The 17,793-nt window shown below is 44.3% G+C and overlaps 1 protein-coding gene across 2 annotated transcripts in view; it reads right to left on the bottom strand.

Annotated features, from left to right (window-relative positions):
- The window catches only part of SLCO3A1 (solute carrier organic anion transporter family member 3A1), a 213,186-nt gene that overhangs the window by 171,675 nt on the left and 23,718 nt on the right, over positions 1-17,793 (bottom strand). For both annotated transcript variants that reach the window (XM_037910666.2, XM_043523691.1), the window contains one exon: positions 8,251-8,716. In XM_037910666.2, the coding sequence (XP_037766594.1) occupies positions 8,251-8,716 (466 nt within the window). The remainder of the gene's footprint in view (positions 1-8,250; positions 8,717-17,793) is intronic.

Here is a 17,793-nt window from a genome sequence, read left to right as displayed (position 1 = left end):
TGAATCTGATGTGAGGACACCTTTTAATGATGAAAAGATTTCCTTGCATTCAAGCGGGAGATGGCTCTCCTTTTCGTTTGGCATTAGTACATTGTCCCCTCTCAATATATACCCCGTGGGGAGTATGTAGCCAGAAGAAAAGGTTCTCTCCAATCACCAGCCAGAAACGGAGTTTACTGCAGTGCTAGCAAATATGATTACAGAATACTGCCAAATCCTTAAGGCTAAAAACATTACATACCTTTAAAACTGTACATACTCGTAGGGAATTCAATGCTTGTGCCCAGAGTGTGTGTGAATGTGAGTGACAGAGTTGAAACAAGCAAACCTATTGTATGTTTATGGTTCACAACATGTAGGATGCTTTCCAGCTATTCAAAAGGGATGGTCCCTACAGTAGTGTAGTCAAGGGAAAACATCTTATTTGGAGAATCTGGAGTTTACCCACTTTTCATTTAAGGGATAAAGCATTTATTCATCCCCATTCTCCTGTGACAAGTACATCCTGGTTGTATGAACATCACAACTGCCATGCACGTTATCTACTAGTTAGTTATGCTCACCCCAAAGTGCATTTTAATGTCACTTCCAATGCCTAATGTCATCCTACCCTAAACCCAATCCAAAATAAAGGAATCCTCAGTGTCTACCAGGCCACTGCCCTGGAACACCAGGAAGGGGAGTTTACCCACTTCATTTTTTACCAATACATCACTGAATCCCTACCCTGAGGAGCTCATACTGTCTGAGAGACAATCAGATAGAGATTAAGGGTAGGGAACAGGGTGCATGTAGACAAGCCAACTAGAGTCACTGTAGATGGCATGACGGAAGTGGACTTTTAGAGGGTCTTAAATATGGACAAGGCAGAGGCCTTGTGGATGAGCTCAGGGAAGTAGGACCAAGCATAAAAGGGCCACAGGAGAGAAGGTACTGATGTGAGTGTGTGGGATATTGACAAGTGGATGGGTCAGGGGTGAGGAGAACATGGGCAGGATGAAGGGGGCTGGGAGCAATTGGAAGATTCAGCAAGGGCGGGGCAGAGATTTCAAGGTGGCCAGGAGCTTAAATTCAATGCAGCGGCATCTCAGCCCACCCAAATCACACCCCCACCCTGCTCCCTGACAGGAGCGCTGGGCAGGTGGGCGGAACGGGGCAAGTCCCCGTGCCTAGACCCTGGTCCCCAGCAGGAGCGCTGGGCAGGAGGACGGGGCAAGCCCCCATGTCCCGAGCCCATTTCCCCGGCAGGAGCGTGGGTTGGGGGCGGGACTGCAGGGGTGGGGAGGGACCCCCACTTGTCCTGGCCCAAGGCCCCACAAAACCATACGTCCCCTCTGTGGGGGAAGATGGCCCCTCTCTCATTGCTCACCCACCTGACAGCCAGGGCCAACCCAGTTTTTCTATCCTAGCTACGCCATTGATTCTATGTGATAGCAAGGGGTGCCAGCAAAGGGATTCAAGAGAGAAAAGTGATACAGTCAAACGTCATTCTAAAGGCAAATGTTTTTTGTTTTACAGTGTAGATCCTAAGCATACATTTCAGGAAAATGAAGGGAAATTCAGAAAGATGGACGAGACTGGGTGAGAAATTAAGTTTTCTTTTAAACTTATCAGTAGCACCAGCAAACTACTTGGGTTCTCATGGAAATCTGAGTAAATTTGCTTGCAGAAGGGGGAAAAAGTCACACACACATTCTGCAGAAAGTAAGAAAAACAGTTCTGCAGAATTTGGCAGCATTTCTTGCATGTGCTCAGAGGCCTGACCCATCTACAGTGTTAACAAGACACCATATTTTGGATAATGTGTTACATAAGGAAACATGGGAACCAATTTCCAATGGAGCTCCTGGGCAGATTTTCAAGTCTTCAGCTCCTATTTAGGCACCTAAATAAGGGCCAGACTTTTCAGAAGTACTCTGTGCACCCAGTAGCAAATACTGCAAAATGTATGGCCAGATTTGCAAGGATGTGATGAGCTCATTTGACAAATCTGGCCCTTATTCGAGTGCTCAGTTTCACAAAAATATATTTAATTTAAAATCTGATTGTCCATCAAAAAAGTGACAGAAATTTTTTGACTAGCCCTAACATAACGAACATATAAGATGTATGGTCTTGAGGTTCACAGTACTTGCTTAGCTTGATAAAGTGACCTCTCAAATAAAAACATGTCAACATTTTGTGTTGTAATACAAAGCAGTGGTTGCCAGAATACAAAATCTGATGCCCTTCAATATTCAGCATCCTATGCTTTGAACTGGCTATTAACCCATTGCCACAGTTACTGATCTGCAGGTTTAATACTGGTCAATAAAGAAAATACTTCTGTTTCTCCCAGGCACAATGGTTGCTGTCTTTCTGACGGACACGAACTAATTTGAGTGGGTTTTCAATTGACATTTATCACTGAAGACTTCAGGATTCAAGCTACTTTATATCGGTCTTCCCTGTGTTGCAGCTCAGCAGACTTGAGCTGGTGCTTAAATCAAACAAGAGCTCACACGAGGCAAGTATCGGCACTTCTTCGGAACTTCAAAAAAAAAAAAAAAAGGTTTCACACAGTCACATGGAAAATAAAATAAAAAGATGCTAAAACTGCAGGAATGAAAGTGAATAATGAAAATAAAGGGCCCGATTCCCGCCTGCCTCATCTAATCATTTATACCTGTGCAAAGTGGATGGAGAACACATTGAAATCAATTCTCCACTCACACACCAGGGATGGCATTTACCTTGCCCAGGTGCCAGTGACTACATATGGTGCAAGGACATGGAGTTTGAAAGATGGAACTAGGAGGGCCTAACTGGACCTGTCCTATTTTCTCCCTCCCCTCATTCTCTACTTTCCCTGCAGCACGACAGGAGTTTGCCTGCTTCCTGTGCTCAGAACTGCTCTGCACCATTCTGGAAGTGCCTTAATGCAATTTTTCCGTCTTCCAGAGGGGATCCACTCTTGCAAGCCTGTGGGAGATTTACAGTGATGGGAATCCTGAATTCAGAGGACGTGTCAATAAAGAAACCAATGTTGGGGAAGGACAAATTTTGGGGCCGTCTCAAACTTAATACATTAAGGGCCCAATCCGGTGCCCAATGAAAGGAACGGAAAGCCAGTGCGATCTGATGTAGTCCCTTTTAATTTTCCATATCAACAGAATGATTTAGATAGTAATAATCTCCTGAATGCATGTAGCATCTTTCATCTCTAATTATGCCAAGTCATATGCTGACTATACAAAGGTCATTCACTCAGCTTCAAAAGGCAACAATTACTTGGGTGAAATGGGGCAGCCTTTAATGGCAACTTTATGCAACAGTTAAGTAACCTTCATCCACTGTCACACAGAAGGACTTTAGGGAGATGGCTTATTTTACTTTAAGATGGAATTTTGCCAGGATATACAAATTAATGTCTAAACTGCTGGATGTTTAATGACCACAAAACACTCCTCCAGAAGGCAGCAAGTTTAAAACGATAAACAGGGACTTACATAAATATGTTTTCCCCAGTTATACTATATGTCCCATATGGCATCCAATCCTTCTAGTAACAAAATCCCCATTGGCTTCAGTAGTGAAGATCAGACCCATGGGCAGCTGAACAGTATAAACACAGAATTCCTCATAATAAAAGCTGTTAGCAGGGGTAATGGGAGAGAATTGCACTATTTAGAAGTTAACATTTATTTTATAGAAATAATTTACCGTTTGGAAAAAATGGATATCATGAGGGAAGCATCACTGTCAGTAAAGGTAGAGGAATAATGAGCTATGCAGGTTCCCCTGGGGGGAATTCCCCATCCAAAATTGTTTCTTTATGATGACTACAGAGAAACATACATGTAAAGTAGGTAAACTGCTTTGGAACTGCTCCCTGGCTTGGAATCTTTTGAGAGGAAATCAGATTTGTTTTAAAGAGATGAAACAGTATGATGTTGGATAAGAAAAAAAAAAGCAAATAAACAAGCACTGAATCAAATGCCTTTCACAACCTCAGTGATCTAACAGGTTTTTTGTTTTTTTAAATCTCTTTGGCTCCTTTTGCTATTGTCATGACCTTTGAGCTAAATGAACTCTTGGTAGATGAAAAGAAAGAAAATGTATCCCGTCATTAGTAGGAAAAGATATCAAGAGACAGCAAAGCCTTGTCTATGTTAAGGCAAAACTGTCTTTCTTTTAAGAATCCTTGTATGGAGTGGGGCACTCTGATTTGATATTCCTTCAGTTACCACTAAGTTCCTCCTTCTTATTTTCCTAGGGCTGGTTACTTCAGCAACAGTCTGTTTGCGATTGGAAGCAACATGTTGCATGCATCATAAACCCAAAGCACGGCTACTGTCTCTAGAAATTTGAAATATAACATAGCAGGAGCCGATCCCGATGAGATATCCTTCTGTTAGCATTTCACCCCTCGCTCTTTGCGAGGATGAAATCCAAAGAAGCTGCACCTCTGACTCAGCAAGGTGCATATACATGAGCCCAGCTTTAACCACCCGAGAAGTCCCATATTTCAATGGGAATACACACATGCTTAAAGTTAGGCACATGTTTATGTATCTTGCCAAGTCAGGGCCTTGGACACTCTCCCCAATGCCATGTGTCATGTTTTCCAAAAGTGGAGGGGGGGGAAATTGTGCATGTATAAATTTGCACTCTTAAACCTGTAACGGGACCCACATGGAATCCCACTGAAGCCCATGATGACGAGCACAGGCACAAGGATCTGCCCGCATGGATCCAACTGCTGGATCAGGGCTCTAACTAGCACACACACTTTTCACAATTGTACATGCAGCTGTGGTCAGGGTAGCTAATTAAACATAACTTCATATGTGCATGTAATGACATATCTAAATTTTGTGGGACTGTAATACGCTAAGTTTGCAAAGTGTTTGTATTTTACATCCAATGGGACTATTCACGGAGACGGTACAATTAAGCATATGCATAAGTCTTTGAAGGTTTTGAGCCTAGACAGAATGGTCTAAATTCATCCTTTTCTCCATCACCTTCAGTGGAGTTACACGAGGAATGGATGGCCCGTGAACTGCAATATCTGTATCATTATGTAGTAACAAATTTCCAGCCCTGAGGCTCACACAGTTACATTCCTAATTTGTTTATCCTTCCCTTAATGCTATCAGGTTTCATGATACTTTTCAAATCCATGGTCCACTCCCCCCTGCCCCCCCACACCTCATATTATGGTGGAGTTTCCCCACCACAAGCGTTTCCCAAATGTCAGTTTCTCACTAGATAGGTGGCATTAGACACCTTCTACAGTTACTTGCCAGAATGTCTCACTCTTGTGCAACATGAATGAATAGAAATAGACACAGTACACTAGGACAGTTCCATCCAGTTCACTGTATGAGCACTCTTGAAGGAATTCTTATCCTTTCTGGTCAAGTCAGGGGTGAGCAGATATTAACTAATACCTAGGAGTCAGATAAATGCTTTGCCTAGCTCAATCATAGACCAGACACAATTTGCACATTATTGAAGTGAGCCATATGGCAAAAGTTACATAGTTTGGCAAAGAAATGATCATTTCTTTGCAGCTGTCTAATGTGACAACATGACTGTCTGGACTATCATTATTAATTAGTTTCTCTCCTATGGCAGTAATCTGTGTTCACTTTACTCCTGATTTAAAATTATAGAACTTATCCCAGGAATCTGTTATCCTGGATGCATACAGCACAGCCCCTACAGAGTGAACACTTTATTATAGGAGAAGAAGGTTGGTATAAAATACTGCATGGTGACAATAAACAGGGAATAACTGAGGGTGTATAACACAATGGAGAACGAACCAAGGTCTTTTTGCCAAGGTCACTGAAAATTCTATCATTTGACATCACTGAAAAAGTCAACTAAATTAAAAGCTGAGCAAATAATTCACAATCAGTATTTCATCTGAAGAATTTAACCTTCCTTCCTGCTAGTGACAAATACAAAGCAGATCCAGATTCCTTCTTGTTTATTTTATATTCATATTTATTCAGAGAATGATTTTCACTCTTTTACTCTATGAATTGATCACAGTCTGAAGAAAGCATTCGATAAACAGTATTTAACAAGCCAAGTTGCGATGCATGGGTGCGATGGGTCAGAAATTACTCATTGATACTGCTGGTCCCTGACTGAATAAGTGCACACAGATTTCTGGCACAAATAATCACATTTTGAACGGCTAGGAATGAGTTTTCATGAACATTCATGCGAGTTTAACAAAAACACGCTGTTTGCAAAAAGTGAAAACCAAAACAGTTGGGAAGCAAGTTTATGAGGAAATTCAAATGATTGTTGAGTGGACTTTGTTTTGTCAGTATTTTCCCAGCATCAGTTAAACCACCAACTCTTTAAAGGTTATGTTAAAGCAGCAAGTTTAATGTCTCGAACAAAATTCCTGATAGCACCTCCTCCTTACCACCCTGCGCACATACCCCTCCCCAGTCCCGATCTCAGAGCTGTCATATCTATCTTGCCAATGTATCTACTCCACTGATTTAAGCAAATTGCTAATTTTTCAAGATATTTCTTTATGATCAATGATTCTGAAATCGTTATAAGGCTTAATTTAAACTCCTGGTTTGTGGCATTGACAGAGTTGCTCCAGTGAATTCAGCTTTGTATTTACCTTGAGGCCATTTGTTATCCTGTATTTTACACACAAAGTGATATATTTCCAGTCCTCTTTGTACAGTGGAACCCTCACACAAAATTCAAGTAAAATGCTCAGAACATAAAATTCCAGTGTGCGGAGCAAAATGCTGAAATAATGATTTTATGACCACTTAAGGAATGAATGGGCTGTGCCGTGCACATGCTGGAACCTTATTAAGTAGATGCAAGAGGCATTAATCTAGGAGAGGACTACAACAGCCAACCTATCCGATCGGTGTCCCCGCTGTTTCACTAAGTTTGATATCATGGGACATATTCAGAAATGGCAACAGAAGCTGAGCAGGGTTACCCGAGTGGTGATTCCAGCCAGGTATATTTTGTTCTGTTTGGTAACTCAACCGGAGAGGTCATAGCAAGGGTGGTTTGTTGATGGGATTGTCTTTTGGCTTCCAGTCAAAGTAGGTCAGGGGGTGAAGTTTCTGTAGCCATTAAATACCATGCTGAGGGACACAAGAGGAACACAGGCAGGCAGGCAAATTAGATAAGCAAATGCCTCCGTGCTTTGCTGAATTGGGGCCAGCAGAATTGGTGGCTAGTTACTACTGAGTCCTATGGAAATGGAGCAGATATAGACAACAGATGGACACAGAGTCTAGAGGCTTTCAGAGGACAACTTCACTCACAAAGTTTTCTGAAGCACAGTCACTGAGGGGCTCCTCGCAGAAACCCATGAGCTCTTTACCCTAAGGCCAGGATATTTCAGTTGATAACCAAAACCGAGAGTTACCCCTGAACATGTAACATCATACAACTAACTCCAAGCTGCCTGAGATAGAGTGAGTAATTTTGCAGCATGATCACCACTATTGGGAGTTAGATGCCTAACTCCCCATAGATCACAATAGACTTACCAGCTTTGCCATCCTGCACCCGTATCGGTAACATTTTCTGGGGTCTTTCCACAAGATGCTGAGTAGGAGCACTGGCTCTACAAAGAGAACTTTGTCTGTCAGGGGTGTGTGCTCAGAATAGCTTTTCTAAGGAATTATTAGAAAACTTGCAAGGAGAAATGTCCCCTTGCATCCGGTGCCTTCATAGAGTAATCATTAGACATGTCAACTAACATGCTATGGAGGCAGCTAGGGTATGCTGGATAAGGTGGTTAATTACTGTTTTATGAGCTACTTTGATGTTCTGCGGCTAAAGCTCAGCAACAAGTGACCAATATCACTGGAGTTTAAGGGACATGGGAAATTGCTATGAAAAGAAATACCAAGGGAACATCTTTCCTAATCATCCACTGCCTCATTATGACTGCCAACCCAAAGGATGACAACACATCACCAGCTTTCTCTACTAAGAGCGAAGACCCCTGCATTTCTCTGCCATGGTATTTTAAGTGGAAAAGGGACAGGGAGGGCACAATGGTTATAGGTGGCAGAGAGATGTTTCTTGTAGTAGTTAGTTCTTGGTAGACCAAAGCCAAGGTACCATCACAGACATAGAAGCACAGAGAAGAACCTCAAATTCATCCTTTCTATTGATGCCGGATATACCAGACAACAGAATGAGCTGCAATAGCAGGAACACCTCAACTGCATTCAAGAAACTTCAAACTCTTACCTATATATAGGGAGGAATCTTTCCGTCTCACGTGGTCATCGATGTAGGAAACTCCTAGTGGCTGTACAGGGGTAGCACCAATGCCTAGGAGCACTTGCGCTCCAATGAGAAGCAAGTACATCATGTTGGTGGTAGTCCTATTCCTGCAGATAAGATCCGGGTCTGGTCCCTCGTTGCTGGTGGACCCGTTGGCAGCACATACATCCCTCCCTTCAGCCCCCCAGCGTATTTCCCCAGATTCATATTCGTACTGATGGGTCAGAAATTCAGGCAACGCAGAAAGGAGGGCGCCCAGAGCCATGACTATTCCTCCGCATCCTATCAAACGTGGCCTATGCCCCCGGGCTCCAAAGTAGCTCACAAAGAGAATGAGGGCCAGGTTCCCAATCTCAAAGCTGCTGGCTATCACCCCCACATCAGCGCTCTGCAGGTTGAATCGCCGCTCCAAGGTAGTTAAAACACTCACCTACAAAGAGAGAGAAATCCAGAGACAATTACTTAAAGAGCACATAACCTACATAACATAAGAACGGCCTTACTGGGTCAGACCAAAGGTCCATCTAGCCCAGTATCCTGTCTTCTGACTGTGGCCAATGCCAGGTGCCCCAGAGAGAATGAACAGAACAGGTAATCACCAAGTGATCCATCCCCTGTCCACCCTTCCCAGCTGCTGGCAAACAGAGGCTAGGGACATCGTCCCTGCCCATCTTGGCTAATAACCTGTATTCTGTTTACTCCATTTGCAGATCTTGTCATGATGACTCACAGCTGTTAGTATGTTTGGGCCTGATCTAGAGCCCAGGGAAGTCAATAGGAGTCTTTCCATTGATTTCAGTGGACTTTGGATCATGTGGCGGTTCAATGACAAGACAGAACACAGCTTTTAGCAAGCAAGCTGGCTAGTCTGCTAACAGGCTTCTGCCTGTCAGCTTTCCACCTTCCCCTTTATTCCTTCTCTCCCCCCGCGCATTACATTCTCCAACAGATAAAAGGAATACACTGGCTTTGTTTAACATTCTTATTTACCAATTTCTATCTACCGCATTCCTTGCTCTCGGGCCTTGAGCCCAGTCCTGGGAGGCTTCCCACGGTTCATGTCATTTGGGCGAGATTCCAAGGTTGATGCCCTTGAGAGGAGCTGTGTGTGCACAGGTCCAGCACAACACTCCGGGTGTGCCTTGAATGTTGCCAAGCGCATGAACCTTGTATGAATCCTACAGGATCAGGCCATTACACTGCAAGTAGTCCCTTGGAACGTCTGCCTGCTTGTGAAGCAAGGGGCTATGGGACATGATCAAGGGTGCTAGTATAATCAGATGCTGTATTAGCAGCACTAGGCAAGGCAACCACAATGCCTTCCAGACCTTGGTATAAGACCACAGGCAACATTTTCAGAAATGCTTGCATGACTTAGGCACCTAAGTCACATTCACAAAGAGGGTTGGAGTCCTAAAAGCCAAAGGTTCCCAACTCCCATAGGCACTTTATAAACATTGACCCCAAAGTTTGAATCTGATTGGGTGCATGGGTATCATTCAAGCACATCCTTAACACTGAGCAGCACAAGCGGTGAACCCCTCAAACTCACCCATGTTCCTCAGTACTAGTTTGAGTTCCCATCAGAAGTAGATATGTTTTGGAGGAGCTGATGTGTGCGGAGAGCTCCTTTCTACTGTGCACTCTGCAAAGCTGAATTGCCTGTTGTCAAGGGCTGGCCTAACTTTTCACCCCTTCCCTTTTGGGACTGTGGTTTTAACACTGAAACCCAACTCTCCCATGGAGCAGTTGAAGAACGCACACCAAAGCTCATATCAGACAAGCTAGGCACCTGATCCCTTTCTGTCTGAACTCATGGCCTTGCTGACACACTGACACTTGGCTCACACATCGGCAGCGTGTCACATAACTGACTCAAGAAGCAGCCACAAAGGTAAGGAGTTGAGCCCCAACAGAAAGTTTCTTTGCAAAATAAATAAAAATTAAGTTGAACAAACATTTTAAAAGAATCTTTTACAGATTAATTAATAGCTGGGAGCTTCACTTACTGACAAGACAATTTCAAAAGAGAATTAAGATTTACCTAATGCAAAGAAATACACTTGTGGGTTTTATGCAACATCAGTTTAGAGCCAAGAAGATGCAGCACTGGGTACAACAACTGCTCTCTGCCACGCTCATGGAAGAAATCCAACATACTTTTATTTTCATGGTCATGTCTCCTTAAAAAAGACAACCCAATTCCATCTTGGAAACAGGGTATCTGTTTTTTTTCCTCAGAGATGGAGATGATATTTTTAAGGTCATCCTAAGACATGCAGTTAGGATTCAAATAAAAAAAAGTGATAGCGATCTCATAATATAAGACAGCCCCTGGACAGTATAAAAATAGTCTCCCACTGGAGGCGGTCAGAATGTTTGCTGATATACCTCAAAAAGCAGGAAATGTTCTGTCCAACTTTAAAGTATTCTGACAGCAGCTCTCCTCTCAGGGCAGCTAGACCCTATTAGGATACACCAGGATGCTGTTATGCCAAAGAAATGCCTCTTGGCAATAAAATGGACGAACAGAATAGCCTACTTCTGTTACTTTACTTGTGTGAAAGATAAGGACCTCGGGTTCCTGGACATCCAAAGACTCCAGTATGAAAAACAATTTTCATCATTTCTGCAGCTGCAACTGTCCTCCGCGAATCCAAACCACTATTTTTTTGGTGCTAGTGACTTAGTGCCCCCTTTCTAATGTACCAAGAGCTGCATTTAGGCATCAGTATAATAGGCAGCCCCCATAGTGCACCACAGTTAGGAGACACCACCATGGTCACTCATCTGCAGGAGGTCAGTAAAATGCACCTTGCATGGGGAGAGACCAATCTCTATGTGGGGGCCTCTAAGAGCAACCATTTTCGGGATCCTCACTGCAGTCAGCACAAACGATTCTGGAAATGCTTTGGAGTGAACGTGATGGTTGCCGGAACCAAGCACCCCAAATCTAGGGTGCACCTAGGGCCAAAATTCTAATGATTACATACCTAAAGGATCAAACACATGATCAAGGGCCTACTCCCATGAGACGCTGACTATAAGCAGTAGGCTGGCTCTCCATAGACATTCTGCAGCAGGAAAAGGTCAGGTCAGATACTGGGTGGGGCTGGATTTGAAGGGGTCCACTAGTAATATTTGCATATGGAATGTAAGACAGCATGAGGGAAAAAATCAAATCCCATGCTTCAAGACAAAGTGATGGAAATATTTTTTCTCTGTACCCCAGAAATACAGCATTAAACAACTGGGTAAGTGCATTATGGAAGGGAGGGGACTGCTCATCATTCTCTCAAGCACTGGGGTGATCACTGTTAAGAGGCAGGATGCCTGATGAGATGAAACAGTGTGATTCAAAGGGGAAACTGCTGTTCTGAGATACACAGCACGCCGAGGAACCCTCTCTAGTAAATGCAGCTTCGGCGCTCAGACAGCCAGAACTTGAATTCAGAGTCCAACCCAGAATCTAACAGAGATGGCATTGTTTCCATATCCTCTGTGGAAACCATAACCCCCATTGTGACATCCTGACACCCCAATATTCACCACTGTCATGTAATTAGGATATGCTTTATACAAAGTATGCCTTGTGAGGTGTCATTCTTAAAGTCTCAACAGTAATATCTCGTTGGATTGTATGTACTATTGTCATATGTGAGGTTATGAAGTTTGGCTATGTATGTGTCGCTGAAACATGTCCTGAGGTTGAAAACACCCACAAGCAGCCTTTCAGGTACAAGAGTAAAGAGACCAAACAATGTTAATGGCTTACTGAGGAAATGCGCACAAGCACAAGGATTACCCCAGGAATTGTGTACAATAGAAACCTCTCAGAGTTAGCACCACACAATGGGAACTGTTTGACCTATGTCACAGCAAAAGAGCTTTCTAGCAAGTGGGGAGAAGATATAAAAGGGGGACAATGACATTATGGGGGAACCTCACGCTCCCTACAACAACACACCTGGAAACACCTGAGGAACAAAGACTGAACTGTGGGAAGTGATGGTCCCAAGCTAGAAGGGTCTTTAGACTGTGTATGAGAACCTGGGAAAGCCCAGGCAACTTGTGCCTTAAGAATCTGCCATCCTGCTTATCACTCAGGGTGAGAATTTGCTAATTTATATCCTACCTATTTAGTGTATTAAACTTAGTCTGTGTGTTTTGTTTTATTTGCTCAGTAATCTGCTTTGTTCTGTTTGCTATCCCTTATAATCACTTAAAATTTAGCTTTTGTAGTTAATAAACTTATTTCTTGTTTATACCAAAACTGAGTTTGTGCAATTCATATCTGGGGGTTGGGGGTGGGAAGGGGCAAAAAGCAAAAAGCTGTGCATATCTCCCTCCACACTGAGGGAGGGGGTGATTTTTATGAACTTGCATTGTACAGAGCTTTCTATACAGTGCAAGACAATATTATTTTGGGTTTACACCCCAAAGGAGGTGTCCACATCAGTGCTGGGTAAATCCCCGAGCTGATCCTCCCACAAAAAGATGATTTCAGTCTGTGTCTGTAGCTGGGTGTGGCCTTCCCTGTGTGTGTGCTAAAGAAGGCTTGAGGGCCTGGCACAGCAAGGACAGGGTGAGGAAGCCCAGGCTCGTGGAATGGGCAGGCTCAGTGGGACTCCAGCATATCTGGTGGCACCCTGAAAGGGGGGTCCAACCTCTCACACCCATTTTAAAAGGGAGGAGGGGCAGGTTCCTTTAAGATTTATAAGCAACTCTCAGCAAGAGGTATTGTGTCCATTATCCCATTTCCTATCCACCTACAGCTCAGGAAACTTGAACAATTATAACTCTTTCCCATTATACCTTTCATCTGAGGAGTGCAATACAATTTGCCACAGTAACACCTGCCCATCATCTCCATCTTATAGGTAGGGAAGCCAAGGCACACAGCAGTGATGATTCCCCCTATGTGCACTTTATACATTTCTTGCTCTTAAAAGACACTCTCTAGAGAATTTACCCTTCCTCTGGGATCAGCACTTTCATCTGTCCAGAGATGTTTTTCGCAGTAATACAGAAAACACTTCCCTAGAGCTTCTCTTCTGGAGATCCCCACTTGTCCTATGGGGCAGATCAGAATAGAAGTGACAATTCTTAATGTGTGTAAACTGAGTCACAGGTAGACAAATTAATCAACGAGGCAAGTATGAGGACGAAGTTACTTGAGTTACAAGGTTAAAGTCAAAGGGAGAGTTTGCAAAGGTCAAAAGGCAGCGAGGGTCCCCAACTATCCCTTGTGGCCTTTGGCAGTCTCTTCCAACAGGATCCAACTTTGCTGTCTACATTTAGTCCCTAACCACCCACCGATATTTAAGCACCTAAAAAAGTGGCCTGATTTTCAAAGATGCAGAGAGTCACCTCCTCCTGAAGTCAAGATGCCCTGTGGAGTACTCAACACTGCAGAAAGTAAGGCCTGATTTTAAACAGTTTAATGTGAAAATTCCAGCTGAGGTAACTTTCAGAGCAGGCCAATGGCAGGCCCAGAAATGGAACCCAGGAGTAGGGTGACCAGACCTCCTGATATTATTGGGACCATCCTGATATTAGGGGCTTTGTCTTATATACACAACTATACCCTCCCACCCCCGAAAAAAAGTGTCCCGCTTTTTCACACTTGCCATCTGGGTCACCCTACCCAGAAGTCTGGATTCTTATTCTGCTTCTTCAGCCATTAAGTGTGGGAGGTGGTTTGGTTTCATCTTTTCCTTTCCTGAAAGCTAACATCCCACGTGGATGTGGCCCCAAGTCTCAACAATTCTCACGTTCCACCTAATAATCACCTCCTTTCAAACACACATCTGGATCCTCCCCGCCCCCATCACAAGCACAAGTTACAAGTGAGCAAGGAGTGCGGGTTCTTACTTTGTGACACAAGGATGTGGAACATGGGAGACTGGATGGATGTCTCCAAGGGTTTTATCAAAAGGGAATGTCTTCAGGGAAAGTGCTATTCCCCATCCTCTGCGAGAAGCAGACGGGAGTTCCCTCTTCCCTTGCTTGGCTCAGCCACATTTCCCAGACAGCTCCCCCTTCCCCGTGGCTGGGGCACTGAGCCCCTCCCTGTCCCATACTGGATGTGGTGGTACTGCCCAAGTGGCTACCAACGCTCTCACAGTTGATATAAACGCTGCCCTTAGCTAACTGTCATTGGAAGCAAAGGGACGGGGAAATTGGCTGCACTTCTCTGGTAAGGGCAAACCCCATCATACCAGTGGCAAGCATCCAGGGGAATCTGGCATCTGCGAGCAAAGTAGCTGACATCCATGCCAGCAAAGTGGCCTCCACCATTTCCAAAGCGTCCTGGAAGAGCAGTAGTGAAAGAAAGGGATGTTGTTGGAGGTGTGCGGGGCGACTGTCAAACCAGAGGTAAAAAGATCTCATGTAATAAACAGTGACAAATTACTGAGACAAAAATCAATAATCACCTTTAAAAGCTAAGGCAACATTTCTTTTACTCCCATCACTAACACCAGTGGGGCTTTTGTTATGCAAGTTTTCAATCATACTTGCTGTTTATCATTCCACTCTGCCCAGATCTATATATCTTGGCATCTTTGAGCCAACGTAAAATTGCTCATATAATCTGTTTATTTTATACTAATGTTCTGCAGGAACGCACGTCACATAAACCTGCTTTACAGTGTCGCACTGCTTTATCACTGCAAAATGAATCCCGGGCTGGGGCGCTGTGATGGAATCAGACCTACAATGCACTGAAAATGAGTATCATATCGTTCATATCTCCAGTGATCAAGTCACATTCCCTTCCCCGCTCCCCGTGAATCTGAAGAGAAGTTCATTGTATTAATAACAGTTATATGCAGAAAACACATCGGCTTTATGCCTGGAGGGCATTTCTTTAAAGGCTTCTTTTTTAATGTAAAATACATTTTCTCAGCCACGTGGTAAGGGACTGGACTTGAAGAGACATGTCTGCAGTGCTACAGGGTGTGAAATAATTGCCTGGTAACTATATCCCCAAAGGAGAAACAAAAGAGAACACGTTCCCAGAGCCTCCATTACAGATCCATAGAGCTTCAGATTCCTTGAAGAGCCAACACAACCTTACCAAGTTGCACAGCTTCCATCTTATACTCCACAGACAATTTATTTGGAACACATTGTCCTCTCCTCCAGCAAAGCCCACAGAATGGGAACTGAGCCCAGGAGAATCCCTAGGTTGGATAGTCTCCCTTACATGTATTTGGGAGCAGGAGGGGGGGAATGAATTCCTTTCCCCAGGAGTACTGGCCACCTGTTCCCCTCCAGGCAACAGAGCCCAGAGATGAGTTATTTTAAGGCCAGAGGGGGCCATTATGATAATCTAATCTGGCCTCCTGCATAGCACAGACCCGAGAATCTCACCCAATAAATCCTGCCTCAAGCCCATAACTTGCTGCTGAGCTAGAGCCTCTTTAATACATGAAGACTTGTGCACATCTACACTGCAATGAGACACTTGCAGCTGCCCCATGTCAGCTACCTTGGGCTTGCAGGGCTTGGGCTGCAAAACTGAGGGGTAGATGTTCTGGCTCACGTTGGAGTCTGAGCTCCGGGACCCTTCCCCATCACAGGGTCACAGAGCGCCAGCTCCTGCCCCAGCCCAACCCGAACGTCTACACCTCAGTTTTACCACCCCACAAACCTGAGTCCCACAAGCCTGAGTCAGCTGATATGGGCCAGCTGCAGGTCTTTAGTCGCAGTGTAGACATACCAAGAGCTTCCTTACTGCACCTTGCCCAGTACTTCCACCCCCTCCACAGAGAGGTGAAGGGAAGAAGCAGCAATCATTGCCACAAGCATCAGTATTAACCCTGGCACAGATGCCTGGCTGAATAATTCTGAGGGTAGGAAATGATTCTCCTGGACTCCAACCACAGAACCCAACCATGCAGCTACCAGAAGAATCCTTAAAGCCACAGCTCTACCCCTCCCTTGCTGCTCTGCCCAGTTGTGCTCCTCTCTGCTCAGGTCAGTAGAAAGGACCTTATTTATTCATTCTTGCATGACAGGTCATAAGTCACCTATTACAATGCTGTTCACATTCCAGTGAACTCAGGAACCCGTTCAGCTAAAGCGTTTAAAGCTTAAGCACGTGCATAAGTCCTACTGAAGTCACACACTTCAGTGCTTTGTTGAATAGGGATGAGATAATTCATGTGTTTACAGTTAAGCATGTGCTTAAAGCTGGGATTTTCTAAGGGACCCATGGGTGTTGGGTGCCCAACTCCCACTGAAAGTCCGTCAATGAGAATTGGGCATCTGGCCCCCTTAGGCCTTTTTGAAAATTCCAGCCCATGCGATGAATTGCAGCTTTAGGATGTACCGGGCAAATTCAACAGCATGGCATGGAAGATGCTTTCTCCCTTCTGCACAGTACACCAGGTATATCAATCAGCAGCCATGGACATAGATGCTAGATGTAAAAAAAATCAGCAATAAGGAAGGCTTGGGGGAGAGAGAGGAGTTTATTTTTGCCATCATTCAAATGCAGGATGAACTGGTCTTTTAGCCGCTGGGGTTAATGGGACTTTCAGAGCAATGCCCCCTGTGCACAGAGGGGAGAACTGTGCCAGTAAGTCTTACCAAGAATTGATACCTAACTTTATCCATAATGATACACATATACATGCAATCCATATATGAAACTGGAACAGCCATGTGATAAGTTGTGGGAAAAATGAGACCACCATTATCATGCATCCTTGATGGCCCCATCTGCGGCCAGCCTACCAACCCATCTCTGCACAGAACTGCTCACAACATTGTGTGCGTGCCTCATGTTTTGTTTTAAAACGACCTATCTGACAAATGATTCCTTCTTTCCCCACCCAAGTGTAGGATGGGCAAGATTCAAGGTGTGATATCTCAGGAAGGCTATCCAGACCTGTGACTTTCACTGCTGGACATTTTTTGCCAACATTGCACAGCCATATCTGCAGAAAGACATGAGTCTACTGGGGCTACCATGAATACTTGAGACAAGAGACTACAGTCTCATCTCAAGCAGTGAGGGGAAAAAAATACCTGCGATCCCAAGCCATATTAAAGCTAAGGAAAACCAAGAATGGGGCTCAGTAATAGCTTGTGGTTTAATCTAACCTATCCCAGTTCTGTAGGGCAGGGTACACAGTGTCTATTGTTTCTCCTGTAATTTCTATTAAGCCTCTTGTTATAGGCTACAGCCTGTAAAATTGGAGCACCGTGAAGGAACCTGTCGCCACCTAACCCCACTCCAGAAATGGTGTTTTTCCAAGGTTGGAATCCGTACAGAGCTGTTCTACAGGCTTGCCCAAATCACTGGTTGTATCTGAAAGACCTGCCCTCTCAGCTTTCCAGCAGTCTCTCAGTCTGTTTTGTCTGCCCTCAGCTGTTGCAGGACACAGCTGAATGCAAGCAGTTCTGTGACACCCTTTTGCATGGTCCGAGCCATGCCACGCAATTTCCAGGAACCAGATTATTTGTGCATCATGAAGAGATCAGACAACTCTCAGC

Source organism: Chelonia mydas, chromosome 10 (assembly GCF_015237465.2).
Source record: "Chelonia mydas isolate rCheMyd1 chromosome 10, rCheMyd1.pri.v2, whole genome shotgun sequence".
Taxonomy (NCBI): domain Eukaryota; kingdom Metazoa; phylum Chordata; order Testudines; family Cheloniidae; genus Chelonia; species Chelonia mydas.
Note: the sequence above shows the minus strand (reverse complement) of the source record. Positions and strands in the feature narration are given on the sequence as shown.